Raw genomic sequence first — 20,701 nt, 5'->3', positions numbered from 1 at the left:
TAAACAGAGTGTGAAATACAACTAAGTATATACTTTATCTGGCTGTGACTTTGGAATAGGAATTACAAAGACAATATGAAAAATCAGAGATGATGAAATCTTTTCAAATGTGTAAAACTGAGTTTCATTTACACATTTAAAGTATTTTTTTAGATGACAAACTACTTCCTTGGAATAAATCAGGAGGCATGATAGCATAGGGATTAGGAGCAGACTCTAGAGTCACACACTTAGGTTTGTTTCTGGTTCTGATATTTACTATGACATTGGGCAAGTTACTTAACCTCTTTTGTGCCTGAATTTCCCCATCTCAGTGAGGACAGGATGAATGTTTACCTTCAGAATAGTTTTTAGGATTAAATGAGATAATGCATATAGGGTACTTAGATTAGTGCCTAGTATAGTAAAACCTCAATAAATACTATTATTTAAAAAAAATTATGCTGAACATTTGGCTATTGGATAATCATCATGATCATTATCACTTTTAATATTTCATATCTCACAGTTTATAAAACACTTTTATATACATTGCCTTATTTGAGCCATGATATGGTCCTGGGAGAAGCAGAATTTATTGCTTCTGTTTCAAGACAACTGAGCTTTAGAAAGGGGGTGTGCCTTGTTCAAGGTTGTACAGCTAATAAATGATCTTTTGATTCCAAGCCCAATGTTCCTTCCTCTATATCATTGCCTTTCTCTATTCCATCTCCTTAATTATTCCAACAATCAAGCACAGACACCTAAGAACTATGAGTTTTCAGACTGAGTCAATGTGTAAGGCATTGTTAAGGCATAGGATGCTTCATCTCATTACTTAAAAACAAAACTTATAATTTAGAAAATAATACATTTCAAAAAAAAAGAAAATAATACATTTCTTAAACAAAATGACTAACCTGAAGAAATATAAACCACTCTTGCTAGAAATAGTATTTTCTCCCTTTAATTAGACTGCTAATATACCAGATTAGTTTCACATATAGACCTATTTAGAAGTAACTATATTATTCTTTTAAATATTTTGTTATTTAGTTTTTTTTCTGTAAATATTATATGAACAGTTTAGCAGATGACTTCAACCTATAAATTCAAGCGTCCTGTGGTCAAAATATGCCACAAGCATCTTTCCTTACAACATCACTTTTGGAAATAAAGCAATTGAGAGGCCTCGTCTCTAGTCCTCAGTGGTCATGAACTGGATGTATGCTCTCAAGCAAGCCATTGTACCTGAGGCCCCCACTTTCTCTAACTGGCACTAACAATGACTGCCTTGCTGCCTCCCAAAGCTGACGAGAAAAGGGATAAGGTAGCTCTGTGAGTGCATTTTGCACCTGAGTGACACCTGTTGGTTTCTCTCAGGCAAGCAGTTTTTTGTGGCTTAAGGATGAGATGAATGTGGTAGGGAAGTAACCGCATGGGAGGTGGGGAGCAGGGGAGAAGAAATGAGCAGGAAGAGGAGATGGTGTGAGATTGTGTATGCTTCGGTAAGGAGTTTGGACTTTCTCTGCTAGGCCATTAAAACCACTGGAGGGTTAAAAAAAATTTTTTTTTAATGTTTATTTATTTTTGAGAGAGAGGGATAGACAGATAAGGCTCAAAAAGGGGAGGGGTAGTGCACAAAAAAACATAAAATACCTACGAATAAATCTAATCAAAGAGGTGAAAAATCTATACACTGAAAACTATAGAAAGCTTATGAAAGAAACTGAAGAAGAAACAAAAAAATGGAAAAAGATTCCATGCTCCTGGATAGGAAGAACAAATAGTTAAAATGTCGATACTACCCAAAGCAATCTACATATTCAAAGCAATCCCTATCAAAATAACACCAGCATTCTTCACAGAGCTAGAACAAATAATCCTAAAATTTGTATGGAAACAGAAAAGACCCCGAATAGCCAAAGCGGTTTTGAAAAAGAAAACCAAAGCAGGAGGCATCACAATCCTGGACCTCAAGCTGTACTACAAAGCTGTAATCATCAAGACAGTATGGTACTGGCACAAGAACAGACACTCAGATCAATGGAACAGATAGAGAACCCAGAAATGGACCCACAAACGTATGGCTAACTAATCTTTGACAAAGCAGGAAAGAATATCCAGTGGAATAAAGACAGTCTCTTCAGCAAGTGGTGCTGGGAAAACTGGACAGCGACATGCAGAAGAATGAACCTGGACCACTTTCTGACACCATACACACAAAAAAACCTCAAAATGGATGAAAGACCTAAATGTAAGACAGAAAGCCATCAAAATCCTCGAGGAGAAAGCAGGCAAAAACCTCTTTGACCTTGGCTGCAGCAACTTCTTACTCAACATGTCTCCGGAGGCAAGGGCAACAAAAGCAAAAAATGAACTACTGGGACCTCCTCAAAATAAAAAGCTTCTGCACAGCAAAGGAAACAATCAGCAAAACTAAAAGGCAACTGACAGAATGGGAGAAGATATTTGCAAATGACATATCAGATAAAGGGTTAGTATCCAAAATCTATAAAGAACTTATCAAACTCAACACCCAAAAAACAAATAATCCAGTGAAGAAATGGGCAAAAGACATGAATAGATACTTCTCCAAAGAAGACATCCAGATGGCCAACCGACACATGAAAAAATGCTCAACATCACTCATCATCAGGGAAATACACATTAAAACCACAATGAGATACCACCTTACACCTGTCAGAATGGCTAACATTAACAACTCAGGCAACAATAGATGTTGGCGAGGATGCGGAGAAAGAGGATCTCTTTTGCATTGTTGGTGGCAATGCAAGCTGGTACAACCACTCTGGAAAACAGTATGGAGGTTCCTCAAAAAACTCAAAATAGAACTACCCTATGACCCAGCAATTGCACTACTAGGCATTTATCCATGGGATACAGGTGTGCTGTTTCGAAGGGACACATGCACCCCCATGTTTATAGCAGCACTATCAACAATAGCCAAAGTATGGAAAGAGCCCAAATGTCCACTGATGGATGAATGGATAAAGAAGATGTGGTATATATATACAATGGAGTTTTACTCGGCAATCAAAAAGAATGAAATCTTGCCATTTGCAACTATGTGGATGGAACTGGAGGGTATTATGCTAAGTGAAATTAGTCAGAGAAAGACAAAAATCTATGACTTCACTCATATGAGAACTTTAAGCGACAAAACAGATGAACATAAGGGAAAGGAAACAAAAATAATATAAAAACAGGGAGGGGGACAAAACAGAAGACTCATAAATATGGAGAACAAACTGAGGGTTACGGGAGGGGTTGTGGGAGGAGCGATGGGATAAATGGGTAAGGGGCACTAAGGAATCTACTCCTGAAATCATTGTTGCACTATATGCTAACTAATTTGGATGTAAACTTAAAAAAATAAAAAATAAAATTAAAAAAAAAAAAGAAGGGGAGGGGCAGAGAGAGAGGGAGACACAGAATCTGAAGCAGGCTGCAGGCTCTGAGCTGTCAGCACAGAGCCTGATGTGGGGCTTGAACTCATGTACCATAAGATCATGACCTGAGCCGAAGGTGGAAGCTCAACTACCTGAGCCACCCAGGTGCTCCAAAAAGCCAGTGATCTTAAAAAGCAATGGCCATAAGAAAACTTGGGTTTTAGTGTTGGCTCTGCTTTTATAATTGATCATGTGACATAAGTAAAGTGCATCATTTTATTATGCTTTGATTCTTCCATCTGTAACATGACAGCATTGCTTTGATATCTCTGAGATCCTTTTCAAATATAGTAACGATTCCAATGTAATGTAATGATACATTATTTTGTCTGGTTTAGAGCATTTGGGTATTTTTAACATAAGTATCCATCATTGCTCTAAAGAAAGAATTCATTGCTACCATGCTTTCTTTAGCTGTAAGCCTTTCCTACCTCTTCTGCTTCTCTCCACTTAAGGTAATTACAGCAGATACTATTTACTATGTGGTAGGGACAGTTTACATTCTCGTATTTAATTCTTTCCACAACTCTCGAGATAGATGTTATTATTTTTCTTTCAAAGAAAGAAAGGTGAAGAAATAAACATTCAGCATGGTCAAGTAAGTTGCTCAGTGTCACACAGCAGGTATCTGATGGAGTGGGATTCAGATACAGGTCGAACTGCAACCAAAACTTTTATTTTTAACTATGCTCTGTTTCTACTCAGCCAACATATCTCTCTGCAAGACTCAGTTCAAATTTATTTCCTTTCTAATGCCTTCCCTTACCACTGCAGGGTGAAATTACCTGTCTTTCCAACTGTAGGTATAATTTGTAATGCAATTTGCTTTATGTGTGTTTTCACTAGAATATGAACTCTTCAAGGTCAGTAACAATTTTTTATTTCTGTATCATTAGCATCTGGTATGGAGGTTGGCAGAGTAGCTGCTCAGCAAATGTTTTGTCATATGGAAGAACAAATACATGAACGAAATACAAATTAAACTACTTCTATTTCCTTATGTTGGCAAAAAGGATATCCTTGTGTTATCGATAAAGTCAAACATCATCCAGCAGTAATTTGTGGATACAGACTGTAAGTTCTACAAGGGCAAGAATTATGTCATTATTTTCCACTCCTGTGTTTCCAGCACTGAGCTTAATGCTTAATGTAATAAAGGTGGATGGGTAACAGAGGAAGGAATCTGCATACCCTAAATTTGTAAGGTGTTCCCCCCACAAAGTTAATTTAAACAAACCTTTACTAACTAAGGGCCTACTCCACTAGAAGCTTGTTTATATTCACTGTCTTGTTCCTTTAAACATTAGAAAGAGAAAGAAAAAAAATTATAAGTTATACTTATGGATGGGGAAAAACTAGAAAGCAGGAGAAAAATACAAATACATTCATTACTTTGTTTTAGAATATAAAATGTCTGATACTATATTTCTGAATGTACCCATGTTTGTCTGTTTGGGGAGTTCATATCTATAGGTCTGGAGGAAGAAATGCTCTCAGAGCAAGAATGAGGGCTGTGTGATTACATAAGTGACAAGGAACACAGGGCACCAGTCCTGAAGCCAATCTGCCATTACCATCCTCCTTTCCTAGTATTCTCCAGTCATATTATAAACAGAAAGACCACACTTTCCAGTTGCAGCTGGAGCTTCTCTGAGTTGGCAAAAGAAGGAAAACAGAGGAGACAGTAATGGGAAAGAGTTATGGTATAAAAAGAAAAGGAGGCAGGAAGAGTGGAAAGAAGGGAGGAGAATAAAAAGAGTAAAATGGGATTGGAAAGAACAGGACGGGTGGGAAAGAAGGAGAGAAAAGGAAAGAGGAAGGTTGGGGGATATTGACAACCTCACACTGAGTGGCACTGGGCCAGTACCCAGTAGGTCCAGAGGGGAACTGAGAAGATGGCAGGGGCCCCTTACTGACTCTGAGGCAGGGGGAGTAGTAAGTAGTAGTAGTAAGTAGTAGGGGTTAGATCATTCCTTAACTTTAGGACTCAACTATGTCACTACCAACTAGCTTGCAATGCCCAAGTAAGCAAATGGGCCACTGATGTTCACATGGCTCTAACACATCCAAGAGGTATGGCTTAATGACCAAAGCTCTGGTAGTGAATACTTCTTCTCTTGGTAACTGTTATGAGCAAAACAGAAAGCAAAACAACAACAAAAATCAAATAACTCAATGTTCCCAGCACCTTGACAATCAGCTTTGCTGGGAAAGGCCTGTGTCTGCTGCTATTTTGCTTGTCCCACAGTGCTTTAATTCAGTGGCATACCCACCAGACATTTAGTAAATAGTTGGACAGCTGGGAAATCTTAACATGAAGTATTGTTTTGATTGGAGGGTGGGGGCACAGAAGAACGTTTACCATCCTATGGTGAGAAATCAGTCTCTGCTTTGTGGAGAAAAGGTTGAAGACACAATAAGACTCCTGGAGTTAAGTCTTATGTTATTTGTTATTAAAGAGGTGAGGTCTTAAGATGTGCTTTTTAACAGTCTTTAGTTTGGTTGTAATTTAAGATGACTTTTACAAATTAGATCCTAATCCTTGCAGACACAGATGGCTGTTACAGAATAGCCTTGCAAAAACACTAGTCATTTGACTTGAAAGAGCATTTAGAAAAGGATGAAGGGCTATTAACTCTCACCTCCCCCTGGCTCTAGGAGGTCTAGTGAGTCCTGGGTGGGCTTTCTGGGTTTAGGTCTGGGTCTGGAATCTGGGTGGGCCTATGGCATCTGTTCTTATTTGGAACAGCTTCTCTAGTTCACTCTGGAATCAGAGATTTAGGAACAGACTGAGATCATTAACATTTCACAACAGCAAGTAAATGGTTATGTGTGAGGTACCATTCTGGGAACTTCAGGGGAGATAGACATGAACATGATATGGACAGCCTTTGTAAGAAATCATAGGACAACAGGAAAAGTGATATGAGAGAGGGATGTACAAACTGCAATGGGTACAGAGCTGAGGAGCCTGGGAGAAGGGGAGGGCTTCTGAGACAGCATTGATGACATTTGAGCTGGGCATTAAAAGATGACCTCAAACAAGCCAGGAAAAGTGGGGAGAGTGGATATTCAAAGAAAAGAGAACAGAGTATACAGAAGCAGAGAAACAAGAGAGTCTCGTGTCTTTTGTGAATAGTGAGCATCTCATTATCTCCTGGTGATGGAAATAAGTAATGAAAGGCAAAGCTTAAGGTGGGAATGGTAGGTATGGGTCAGATTGTGGAGAGTTTTTGAAAACATTCTAATGGGTCTATCCTTATCCTAGGTCCATAAGGAACTATTAATGAGGTTTTCTGTTTGTTTGTTTGTTTATTTGTTTTAAACAAGAAAGGGAATGATCAGAATAGGGTTTTAAAAATCCTCTTACAGAAGCAAGCCTCTGGTTAAACTTTTCCTCTGGGGAGCTGGGCCCAACTTGATCTAAACTGGCCTTGGGATAGGGTTTGAGATAGAAATGGGGTTAGGTATGAAAGGAACATTAGAAGAGCCTGTTAATGAGATTGAATAGCATTCTTCAGCAGTGTAAAGAGTGAATGCTTGAGATCTAAATGAAGAGCAAATTTTCTTGGGGAGCTTGGGTGGCTCAGTCAGTTGAGCATCTGACTCTTAATTTTGGCTCAGGTCATGATCTCACAGTTGTGAGATCAAGCCCTGTGTTGGGTCGAGCTCTGCACTGGGCATGGAACCTGCTTGGGATTCTCTCTCTCCCTCTCTCTCTGTCCCTACCCTTTGCACTCTCCCCCCCCCCCCCATCTCAAAATAAATAAATAAACATTAAAAAAAGAGTAAATTTTCTCTAAAACTAGGTGACTGACCCTCGATTTAGGGCAAATCCATAGTTAACATAGTCTGTACTGAAAAGGCTGAGTGTTCAGTCAGTAGAGCTCAAGGTGGGCAGATAGCAGGCCCAAAAACCTCTGCATTTCACTTCACAGTTCCCTTGCTTATTTACAACAGCAACTTTGTACATTTCTACCATATAGTCATTAATACTAACCATAAAACTCAGCCTTTTTAGAAATTGTTCCTCTCTCTCTCTCTCAAAAATAACTAAAAAAAAACCATTAAAATAAAAAGGGGTGCCTGGGTGGCTCAGTTGGTTAAGCGTCCAACTTCGGCTCAGGTCATGATCTCATGGTTTGTGGGTTTGAGCCTCGCGTTGGGCTCTGTGGTGACAGCTCAGAGCCTGGAGCCTGCTTCGGATTCTGTGTCTCCCTCTCTCTCTGCCCCTCCCCTGCTCCTATGTCTGTCTCTCTCAAAAATAAATTAAAAAATTAAAAAAATTTTTTTTAGAGATTGTTCCCCCCACGCTACTCCCAGTAATTGGGTTTAAAAATTAATTGGAAAAAAAAAAAGTTTAATTTTAAAAGCCAGCAGCTCCTTAGACTTTCTCTCCTTTAGTACTTTCACTTTCAGATGAAAGGCCCAGAAGAGGAGTGCCTTAAAACCAAGGGTTGGGATTTTAGAAGTCCTCATCACAAGGGAAAAAAAAATTGTAACTATATGTGATGATGGATATTAGCTAAACCTACTGTGGCTATCATTTCGCAATGTTCACAAATATTGAATCATTATATTGTACACTTGAAACTGATATAAGGTTATATGTTAATTATACTTAAATTTAAACAAGCAAACAAACAAACAAGAGCTGGGAGGGACTAAGTTAGTTCCTAAGTTTTATAAGTTCTTTAAGAGAGATGTTCATCACAGAACATAAGTATGAGAACCAGGCTGATCTTGAACCCCTTGACAGGGGTTCTTTCCTAAGTGTTCACACACTTAGAATTTAACTTCAGTGTCAGAATTAAAGTAGTTTTTTACTTGGCCATGCAGTCTACAGAGCACGTACATGCATGTGTTCCCTGGGACGTGTTTGTGTGTGTTATATATAACAAAGAGGAAGAGAATGGAGCAGTAGGTGGGGCTAGTGAGAGAGGAACCAATGGCTAGCACCTGGAGTCCATTCCAGTGTCCTTGGCTGAGATATAAGTAGTAGGATCCTCATCCCACCTAGGGATTTTGTGGCTGAGTGGTAGAGCTAAACATATACCACTGGTTTCTGTCTCTACTCTGCAAATCTGACAGCCACTGTGAGGGACTAAGATGAACCTTAATTAAATTCTTGCTTTTGTGTTTTAGATGAAGTCTAAGTTATTAGAGTTTACATTATTGGATCAAAATGGAATCAAAGAATATTAAGATTTACTATGTATCCTAGAGGTAAGCTAGTCTAAGCCCTATCCCAGTTAAAGTAGGAACATCAGGAATGAATCCTTCCCCATGTATGTCCAGTAATGCTGGAAAGGGATCATTCAGTAGTGCATGGTTATCTCCAATGACAGGAAAATCACTACTTCATGACCCAAGATATTCCCTTCTTAGAAAATACTTCCCTATATGGGGCCAAATTCATCTCCTGTAACTTTGAAATCACTGGTCCCAGTAACGTCTTTGGAGCCTTACAAAGTAAGATCTCTCTTTTTCATGGCAGCCCTTCAAGTAACTGAAGACAACAATCATGTCTCCCATAGCCTTTCCATCTCCAGAGGAAATGTTCCTCAAATGACAGGATTTCCAGTTCCCTCATCTTCCGATCAGCTCTGCTCTAGACATGCTCTTTTTTCTTCAGGCTTCAGCATGGAGTCTAAGGACTGTTTTAGGGGGAGTTTATTTTGTACACAGCTGAACAGGACCATTAAATTATCTTCTTGTTGGGATTATACCTCTAAAAATGCATCTAGCATTTTGTTAGCAGCCACAACACATTAATGCTTATTCAGCTCAATTCAACAATAACTTCTGCTAAGGCATGGTCTTTCCAGCCCAAACATGAGTAATTAATTTTCTAAATCTAATGTGGGAATCTATCTCTAAATATTTCTGTAAAATTTCTATAGGTTTATTTTTGTCTATTGTTTTAGTATTTTAAGGTTTTTTTTAAATCTTGTTTTTCATAATCTATAAATCTGATAAAGTCTTAAAAGCATGGTGAATAATAAAGGATTGAATATAGAACTTCCTGGTCTACTCTAGCTGTCACTTTCTGGACACCACCATTTAGTCAGCAATGAGACTACCTAAGTATAGAGTTACATCTCTCTATTTTGCCCCAGAATACATTAGAGACTATCAAATACTTTGCTGAAATACAGATACATAATGAGTATAAGTCATTCTCTGTGACTTTCCAGGATAGCAAAAACTGTCAAATCACAAAAAACTCTTGGTTTAGCATGACTTGTTCTAGTGAACCTATAATCGTTGACCCTGATCAAACTGTTAAGCTGATAAGCACACAATTCTCAGATCTACTCTGAGGTATATAGAGATGAGATCTTGGGAAAGATCTTGAGTCTGCATACAGATGCTTGAATAGGGGAAATAGCTAGGAAGGAAGAAAGATTTAGTACCTAATTTCTCACATAGGCTCCTGGGACATGTCTGTTGGCTTGGGAAGACATACCTCCTCCAAAGGCTGAGAAGAGAATGGTGTGTGCAACAAAGTACTCCTAGGCTTGTGGTCTTGTAGTAGGCTGTACCATTGGACTTTTCTTGGACTACTTTGTCCAACCCTAATGATGGGATATCTCCCACTGGACATATTTCCTAAAATAGGCATGTGAACTTACGTCTCTCCTTGGAAAGGTACTCAGTAACTTGAACTCGCCCCATGGAAATCCTTTGGAAGCTACAAAATCAAAGACAATCTGGAGCTTATTGCTGGCCAGGAACCGCCGCTCAAGGAACTCGCCACTGGGGGTCCGGATCCGCAGTTTGCTCACAGGTTCAGCATTTTCTTCCTTTGGCTCTGGAGGCAGGGCCTGCTCTAAGGAGAGTCGAATGGCCTAAAGAGGGAAAAAATCAGGTGTCAAAGTGTGTAACAGAAAGGACTGTGGAGAGTGGGGCAGGGAGAGACTAGAAAGAAGCTGCTGCTTTCTAGAAACTCATCAAAAAGTTATTGCCCTTTATTAACCAAGCCTGATGCTTGAACAATAGAATCACATATTTTTCATTTTCTTAATATTAGCCCAATAAGCAATTAATTAAAAGAAATCCCACCTTAATGACATATTAGTAAACTGATAGGTAACCACATAGAAAAGAAATGTAATTTGTTTTTTACTGAAGGGCTCATGGGTATCAAATACCCAAATTGCCTCCTTTGTAGGTTATGAATTAAGGCTATTAGAAGCATTTACAAAAGACATACAAGTAAATAATATATTTGAAAAGCATACATTTTCCAAGTCAAAATGACTGAAGAGTTTGTAGAATACTAGATATTATACAAACATGAAAATGGACTGGAAAGATTCACTTGAGGTGATGAACAACTTTGGAAATAGTGGTGATGGCTGCACAACATTGTGAATATAATTAATGCCACTGAATTGTACACTTAGAAATGGTTACAAAGGCAAATTTCTGTTGTATATATTTTACTACAATAAAAACAAAGTGGAATGGAATGAAAAGAAATTCAAATGTTAGCTTTATTGGAGGCAGAAGACCGTAGACCTATTTTCAGCCTTGTCACTAACTTGCTGTGGGACTTGGCCAAGTTCCAATTTCTGGACCTAGAGATGGCCAAAATTCTTTACTTCACAGGTAAAAATACAGACTTAAACAGATGGAGTAAACTGTTGAGATCTGATGGCTAGAGTTGGGCTGAACCTAGGTTTCCAGGTTCACAACCTACAGTATTGCATTGTTTCATATTCATGATACTCCATTGGAAGGAAATTAGAAGGTCTCTGATATAGGAATCTATGGCAGAAATTCACTAAAACCTTTTTGTCTCTGGTACTCGGGAGGCATCTGATAAGTAAGCCTGCCATTAGTATGCTCAGCCTTATATTTATATTCTTGCCTGGTTACTCTGACATTTCCATGTTCCCAATTTGTCATCAATAGAAAAACAAAATATTCCTTCAATTTATCTGTGACTATTATAACCAAGTAACATGAATGAGAGAAATTGAAATTTATATTCTCTAAATCCTCAACAGCAATTTTCATTTTTTAATAAAAGTTTATTTGATAGAGGGAAAGAGAGAGAGTGAGCACAAGCTGGGGAGGGGCAGAGAGAGAGGGGGAGAGAGACAGAATCCTAAGCAGGCTCCACATTGTCAGCACAGAACTGAACTATAAATAATAAAGGGGAACTATAAATAAAAGATACAGAATATCTAGAAAACAATGATTGTTGAAATCCATCATGTTGGAATTAATGGGACTCATCCAAGGCAGTGCTCAGAGGAAATTCATAGCCTTAAAATTCTTCTATTATCAGAAAAGAAAGAACAAAAATAAGCTCCGTTGGTAGGGCATGCAACCCTTGATCTTGGGGTTTGTAAGTTCAAGCCCCATGTTGGGTGTAGAGCTTACTTAAAAAAAAAAAAAAAGACTAGGGGGAAACACTAGGGGGAAAAAGCCAATAAAGTAAGTGGGAAAAAAGCTTAGAAGAAAATAATAATAAAGCTAAAGCATACAGGAATGCATTAGAAAAAAATATATAGTTAACCAATAAATAAGCTGGTTCTTTGGAGAAAATCAATAAGCTTCTACAAATAAAAAGAAACGCATAAAAATGTTAACTTATAGAGGGTGGGGAAAACAGGGTGGAAGAAAAAATGTGTTTAAAATAACCAGCAAAGAAACAAAGTTTGTTCAGACACCAATATAGATAAGAAACTAATTTTGTGTCATTCAGGATAATTTGGTTGGTTCTAATACTGGTTTTCAAAAAAACATTAAGAATTTCTGTAGCGTAGGGGCGCCTGGGTGGCTCAGTCGGTTGAGCGTCTGACTTCGGCTCAGGTCATGATCTCGCAGTCTGTGAGTTCAGGCCCCGAGTCGGGCTCTATGCTGACAGCTCAGAGCCTGGAGTATGCTTTGAATTCTGGGTCTCCCTCTCTCTCTTCCCCTCCCCCACTCATGCTCTGTCTCTCTCTCTCTCTGTCAAAAATAAATAAACATTAAAAAAAAAAAAAGAATTTCTGTAGTGTATAGTGAAAGCTATTTTTCTCTATGACTCTGAAGTCATTTTCTTTCTTGAGGCATTGGATAATACCATCTACCTTAAAGGGGATAATAAAAGATGGGAATTACAAACACGATATATGTGAAGTTCCTAGTGTGGTGTTGGATACATAGTAGGCTTTAGTGAATGGTTGCTTGGGTTGCACTGGTTAAATAGTCCTATATTCTTGTTTTTTATATGGGGGAACTGATAACCCAGAAATGGAGACATAAGAAATATAATTCAAAAATCAGAATAATAGGAAGTTAAACCAGTTACTCTTGCCTTTTCTCCTTTCCTTTCTTTCCTTCTTTGGCTAGCATGAGGGAATTTACTTAATATTGGTGTTCTGATCAGCAACCAGTTTCAGCTGAACATTTTCAAATATTAAGTTATTTTAGTAATATTGTCATATATTAATAACCCAATGAATAGATAAACCTGTGTATATCAAAATTAAATTCCAGTTGTACTATGTCTATTACAGCATTCTCCATACTGTACCATAGTTATTTGTTTAATGTCTGGTTTCTCACTAGCTTACAAGTTCCTTAAGAGTATGGAAAATGTCTTACTGCTTATTGCAAGAGTAGCATATAGCACAAAATATATGCTCAATATGTATTTGATAAGAGAAGGAATAAACTAACATGTTAACTGAAATGATACATGCGAAAGTACTTAGTATGGTGATAAGTACACAGCATGTGCTAAATAAATGCTAAAAGAATCTGAATCTCAGGGGCTCTACTCCTAGTAACCAAGAACTCATCACTCCTTTCTCTGAGGTATGACTCCCTCCGGCATCAACTTCCAGACTAATTTTCAACATACATGTCCCTTTAGGGCTACCCAAAAGTTGCTTGTAGGAATAAACCACCTCTGTGGATTAGAGTTATATGTATTTTCTAAACTGTTAAATGGGATCATTTGACTATTTCTAACACTGTGATTCTTTAAAACTATGTCTTTGATGGCCGATGTTCATCACCACTTGCCATCAGGGAAATGCAAATCAAAACTACAATGAGATATCACCTCACACTGGTCAAGAATGGCTAAAATCAACAGTACAAGAAACAACAGGTGTTGGCGAGGATGTGGAAAAAAAGGAACCCTCTTTCACTGTTAGTGGGAATGCAAACTGGTGTGGCCACCTGCAAAACAATATGGAGGTTCCTAAAAAGTTAAAAATAGCACTACCCTATAATCCAGCAATTGCACTGTTGGGTATTTACCCAAAGAATACAAAAACACTAATTCAAAGGGATACATGCACCCCTATGTTTATACAGGAGCATTATTTACAATAGCCAAGATATGGAAGCAGCATACATGTCCATCAACTGATGAATGGATAAAGAAGATCTGGCGTATATATACAATGGAATATTATTCAGCCATAAAAAGAATGAAATCCTGCCATTTGCAATGACATGGATGGAGCTAGATGGCATAATGCTAAGTGGAATAAGTCAGTCAGAGAAAGACAAATACCATATGATTTCACACATATGTGGAATTTAAGAAACAAATGAGCGAATGGAAAAAAATGAGAGGGAGAAAGAGGCACACCAAGAAACAGACTCTTAATTACAGAGAACAAACTGATGGTTACCAGAGGGGAGGTAGGTGGGGCGATGGGCTGAACAGGTGATGGGGATTAAGGAGTATACTTGTGATGAGCACCAGGTGATGCATGGAATTGCTGAATGACTATATTGTATATCTGAAAATAATATAACACTGTGTGTTAAGTAATTGGAATTAAAATAAAAACTTAAAACTATGTCTTTGAGTTAAAAAAATATTTTTCCTGATTATAAAAGTAATATATAACCTTTGGAAAAAGAAAAATATTACAATTAATTTCCAGATTCACCATCCAGAGATAGCCACTGCTACCATTTGATTTTTTAAACCATTAATTTTTTAAACCATTTTTTAAGTGTATAATTTAGTGGCATTAAGTATATTTACGTGTTGTATTACCATCACCACCATTTATTTCTAAAACTTTTTCATCATCCCACTCTCCATCAATTTTCCATGCATAGTTTTATATAAATATATATTTAAATCTTTTTTAAACAAAATTTTAATCAGTGATATACTGTATAAAACTTTGTTTTGTTCAAAGCCATATGTTCTGTCATTTTAAAGTTTTTTATTGAAATATGCTATGAAAAGGTACAATGGATATAGATAGTGTGCAACAGTATACAACTTGATAAATTTTCAAAAAGTGAACATACCCATATAACTGGCCATCAAAAGTCCTTTTGCCCCTTCCTGAAAATTATCTTTCTCAAAGTTAATCACTATCCTGACTGCTAACACTGCAGTTTAAAAAACTTTAACAATTAAATGCTATGTATGGTTAGGAAACAGGCTTTGGGTATGACAGACAGAGGTTCAAATCTTGACTCATAGGCATATAACAGTCTTTATGAACTTCAGTTACCCCATATAATAAATAGGGCCAATAATACCTTCCTCACAATTTTTTTTTGTATAACATGTAGTAATGTTTGTAAAACATCTAGCAAGTGCTGACACATGGCCAGCACTCAATAAGTGCCTAGCATTGAAACTCACACTGTAATACGGTGCTCAGCAGATGACAGTTGTTGTTGTTGTTATCATTATCGTTATTATAATCCCTCTGCACCTATTTTAAATCAGAACTTAATGTGATATTTCCTGGTTTCTCCTCCTGTTCTTCCCTTTAATCCACCTGTATGCTTGCCTTCTATTTTGACATTTCCCTGCACACTATAACAACAGATGCTACATTATTGTCTGAACTCAACCAATTATACTACAGAAGAATAAACAACAGTAGCTCATTACCCCACTCATTGTGCAGACAATATCTGCTTCCTCAATGCACCTAGTCTCCAGGGCTTTTCCCCAGAATGAAAACAGACCTCAGATATCCCACACCAGTGGTCCCAATGTGGAAAACAATGAAGAGATATTAGGTAAGTTGGCAACCTTGGGATGTGAATACCCAAGTTTTACTGGCAAAAAAGAACAAACATACATCAGTAGCTAAGTTTCAAATATACTGGCTAAAAACAAAGGCCTCATATAAGTAAACACTGTTGTAAAACAATGACATAAAGGACACCTACACTTGAATAGCAGTCATAGTAAACACCATTGTTAAACTTCAATTTGATTTGTTCAACAAATATAATTTTTTATTTGTATTATTTTAGGTTTGTAACAAAACAAGGAAACCTAGTATAAGTTGGAAATATAAATTGATCTTGGACTTTTTGTTTGACTAAAAAATATGAATACTCAAAGCATTCACATTTGAAGGATGAGAAATGGGGACTTCTTTGAAGTGAAATTAGGAACTATAGATAGATACCCAGAAAAGACAGTTTCTATGCACTTACATTTTTTAAACAGGAAAAATAATATATTCTTATACCAATCTCTTACAGTAGGAATCAAAGACTGACTTAATTTACATACACAACATGCATACATAAATACATGCATATGCACATTATTTTCTGGGCTTCTGAGTACCCGTCATACTCACATATACAACAGTTTATAGCTAGTTGAAACAGAGTTTGAAATAGGCTAAAGCGAACAGTCATTAATTCCGTAAATTCTTACTGAGCACCTTCTATATGCCAGGCATTGTTCTAAATGATAGGAAAATAGCAGTGAACAAAATAGATGAAAAAAATTCTGCTTATGTGGAAACTATATTTTAGTAGGGTGGAAGAAAGACAACAAATACACACATAAGAAAATGTATAGTTTGTCACAAAGTGATGAATGCTATGGAGAGAGTACAGGGAGGCTGGTAGGGGGGAGGGGTACAACTGTAAACTCTGTAAGCCTCAATAAGTAAAAACTGTAGGCCAGTAAGCAAAGGCCTAAAAGAGAGAGGGAGTCACATGGACATTTAGGTCAGAGAGAAGCATCGCAGGCAGTAATCACAGTAACTGTCAAGCCCTGGCGCCTGGCCTGACTGCAGAATAGCAAGGCAGCCAATGTGGCAGGAACAGAAAGATCAGGGGGAGAAGGGGATGAAGTTGATTAGAGAGGAATCAAAGGAGAAGGGTGAGTAAGTCATACATGGCTTTGAGTAGCCCATGTAATAATTTTTTTCCTAATTTTAAAATTGGGGTATAATTGATATACAGTAAAAACCTGTCCCTCTAAGTGTATAATTTTGTGAGTTTTGGTAAATGCTTATATTTATATAACCATCATCATCAATCAAGATAAAGAACAGTTCTATCACCCCAACCCCCCCCCCCCAACACAGTTCCCCCATTCCTAGTCCCTGGCAACTTCTATTTTGTCTCCAGTTTTGTCTTTTCTAGAATGTTACATAAATATAGTCATAAATATCATATAAATGGCTTTCTTCATTCAGTGTAATGCATTTGAAATTCATTCATGTTGTTGACTATATTGTAGTTCATTCTTTTATTGCTGAGTGGTATTCCATCAAATATACCAGTGTGATTACTCCTTCTTCAGTTGGTTGACACTTAGCTAACTTCCAGTTTTTGGTGACTAAAATACAGCTACTATAAACATTAACTACAGATTTTTCTGTGAACATAAATTTTACTGTTACTTGTATTTCACCTGTGTAAATACCTAGGCATCTGACTGTTGGGTCATATGGTATGTGTATCTTTATTTTATTTTAATGTTTATTTATTTTTGAGACAGAGACAAAGCATAAGCGGAGGAGGGGCAGAGAGAGAGAGAGGAAGACACAGAATCGGAAGCAGGCTCCAGGCTCTGAGCTGTCAGCACAGGGCCCGACACGGGGCTCGAACTCATGGACCATGAGATCATGACCTGAGCTGAAGTCGGAGGCTCAACCGACTGAGCCACCCAGGCACCAGGTTAAGTATCTCTTTAAATATTTTGTCCATTTTATTATTGAATGTTGAGAATTCATTATGCATTCTGGACAGTAGATATATGATTTTCTTTTAGTCTGTGGCTTATCTTTTCAACAGTGTCTTTTGAACGGTGTAAGTTTTTTTTTTTTTAATTAATGTTTGCTTATTTATTTTGAGGGAGAGAGCAAGAGAGTGAGTGCAGGGTGGTGGCGGTGGGGGGGGGGGGTGGGCAGAGAGAGAGAGAATCCCAAGCAGGCTCCATCCACATTGTCAGCACTAAGTCCAATGAGAGGCTGGATACCATGCACCAGGAGACCACAACCTGAGCCGCAATCAAGAGTCACATGCTTAACCAAGTGGGCCACCAAGGTGCCCTGTGATCACAGCAGAGGTTCTTAATTTTGATTTGGTATAATTTAGATACTTGTTATTTTACGGATTGTGCCTTTGGTGTCAGATCTAAGAAATCTTGGCTTAACTCAAGATCATGAGATTTTTCTCCAATGTTTTCTTTGAGGACTTTAACAGTGTTAGGTCTATGACTTGTTTTTTGTGTATGATGCAAGAAATGGACTGGGAGGGTTTTTTTTTTTTTTTATTGTTTGGTGTTTTTACATTTTTTTGCATATGCATACTCAACTGTCACAGCATTATTTGTTGAAAAGATTATTATTTTTCTCATTGAATTGTCTTTGCACCTTTGTCAAAATCAATTGATCATATGTGTGAATCTATTTCTGGGCTATTCTGTTTCACTGAACTGTGGGTCTATCCTTCTGCCAGTTCCTACAATGTCTTGAATATGCTGTCTTGAATTCTGGTAGAGTCAATCTTCCAACTTTGTTTGTTCTTCTTTTTCAAAATTGTTTTGGCTTTTCCAGTTCGATTGCCTTTTCATAGAAATTTTAGAATCACTTTATCAATTTCTTTTTTAAAAATCCTGCATACGCTTAGAATCACTGTAAAGATTGAACTTGTATTTTGAGATATGAAGCCATCTGGGTCTTGAAGTGACATGATGTACCAATTGTGTTTAAAAGGACTTATTAAAAGACATATAGGGAAGGCAAAAATGGAGGCATCAAGTCAAGTTGGAAGGTTACTAAAGTAACCCAGGTAACAGATAATGGTGGCTTGCATGAGAATGATAGTGGTGGTATAGGTACGTAGCATTGGAGTTGTGCATATATTTTGAAGGTAAAGCCAAAAGGATTTGCTCATTAAGTACGGCATGAAAGAGACACGTCAAGGATAATTCTAAGGTTTTTGGTTCAAACAACTAGAAGATTTTCCACTTATTAAGATAGGGAAGACTGCAGGAGGAGTAAGTTTGGGTGGGGAGGATAAGATCAGCTGTTCCACTTAAGATATATTGTTTGTGATGTTATTAGACATCTATGTGGAGATGATGGGCTAGTAATTAGATATTCAAGTCTGGAGTTCAGGGAAAGGGAGGACCTGGAGTTTAAATTTGGATGCCAAGTGTACAGACAGTATTTAAAGTCATGATACTGATGTGATCAAAGGAACAGAACGGATCCTATATGAGAACAATTGGTCTGACCCAATTCTGCAACCATTCTCTGTTCTGGCAACCAATCATCCATCTAGAGAGTATTGACTGCTTATAACAAATATAGTCTTACTGCTGGATAAAGTAAATCGAGGCAAACAGTCATGACCAAAATTGAGATATATGAATTTTGGGCTGCTTTTGGGATATGAGGAACAGTCTGTAGGTTGGTAATTGGATACTGTGAAACTAGAATTTCTAGTCTATTTTAATGGTTCATGAAGACAATGGCAGAATACTTCAAATTGAAACTAATAAATTGTGGTCTCTATAGTTATAATAAGGTGAATTCATGTATTGGCACCTACCTTATTAAGTTGTTAACAGAGATTCAATAAGATCATGTCTGTAAAGTGCTAAGCACAGGGTTTAGCACTTATTAATTGCTTAATAGCTACTGACGATGATGATAGTAGGGATGATTACCTTTGTGGCTCATGTAGTGGTGTTACTTTTGTGGGACAAGAAGCAACTTACATAAGATAAAAATACAAATTATAAGGAACAGTTTGACTTTAATAGTCTACTCATGTTCCCACTTTCATTCTTCCAATGTAGTATAACAGGTAGCAAGTATACCAGTAGGAGCTCTGGTTCTGCTTTTACCAGGCAAATGTTTGCTAAGAATTTTAAAATAGGCTTTTTAGGGGTGTCTGGGTGGCTCAGTTGGTTGAGCATCTGACTCTTGATCAGCTCAGGTCATGATCTCATGGTTCATGGGATCGAGCCCTGTGTTGGGATCTGTGCTGAGTGTGCAGCCTGCCTAAGATTCTCATTCTCTCTTCCCCCCCACCCTGCCCCTCTCCCCTGCTCATGCTCTCTCTTTCTGAAATACAAATAAATAAGTAAATAAAATGGGCTTTTTAATCCTGCTATGATCTGATTTCTTCATCTGTAAGATGGTAATGATACTCAAGTGAGTTTTGTAGGATGGTTATAAAGAGCAGATCAGAAAACTAAAGGGAAGTACCAAGGCTTCTAATTCCATGTTCTTCTGTTCTCTCATTTAATGGTCTTTTAAGACTAGAGTAGGCACCAAGATGTAAAAGAAAACAACTTTGGGGGCGCCTGGCTGACTCAGTCAGTAGAGCATGAAACTCCTGATCTTAGAGTTGTGAGTTCAAACTCCACGTTGGGTACAGAGATTACTTAAATAAACTCAAAAACAAAACAAAACAAAAAAACCCACCAAAACCAGAAAACAGCTTTGGGCAGATAGGCAAAACTTAACCAGCAGCAAAAGGGAATAGCTTTGTGCCTATTCTCTCTCACCCATGATTCTCCAAAACTTGGCTCTTTTAACCTTATCTAATTATTAGACAGTGTTCTAAATTTGTCCATTTACTGTTCCCTGAAGAAGCCCTGTGTCTTTCTCTCTTTATTCATATTACCTAGCCCATGCCCTACCCTTTCCCATACATTCACCATCCACCTATTCATGACTCCATCCAAAATGCTCCTCCACTTCATCTTTAACCATAAAGCCATGTTCCCTCTGTGAAATCTTTTTTATTGCTTTCCTTGTCAGAAATCATCCTCTTCTAAATATTTTTAATACTCTGTGCTATTTTAATGATTTTTATAATGTATAGTATCTTTTCCTATAATTATTTTGTATTCATCTACCCTCCTGTATTAGTGAGCTCCCTGAGGGCAGGGGCTAGGTCTCATACATGCCGCAGCACCCGATTTAGTGATTTGCACAAAGGAGATTAACAAATATTTGCTGAATACTGACTGACTAAAAGACCTG

General features: G+C 37.6%; 1 protein-coding gene across 4 annotated transcripts in view; it reads right to left on the bottom strand.

Annotated features, from left to right (window-relative positions):
• FAF1 (Fas associated factor 1) overlaps positions 1-20,701 on the bottom strand; it is a 529,381-nt gene that overhangs the window by 31,547 nt on the left and 477,133 nt on the right. For all 4 annotated transcript variants that reach the window (XM_060621411.2, XM_060621414.2, XM_060621415.2 and 1 more), the window contains one exon: positions 10,088-10,303. In XM_060621411.2, coding sequence (XP_060477394.1) covers positions 10,088-10,303 — 216 coding nt within the window. The remainder of the gene's footprint in view (positions 1-10,087; positions 10,304-20,701) is intronic.

The sequence above is a fragment of the Panthera onca genome, chromosome C1 (genome assembly GCF_046562875.1).
Source record: "Panthera onca isolate mPanOnc1 chromosome C1, mPanOnc1 haplotype 2, whole genome shotgun sequence".
Classification (NCBI taxonomy): domain Eukaryota; kingdom Metazoa; phylum Chordata; class Mammalia; order Carnivora; family Felidae; genus Panthera; species Panthera onca.
Note: the sequence above shows the minus strand (reverse complement) of the source record. Positions and strands in the feature narration are given on the sequence as shown.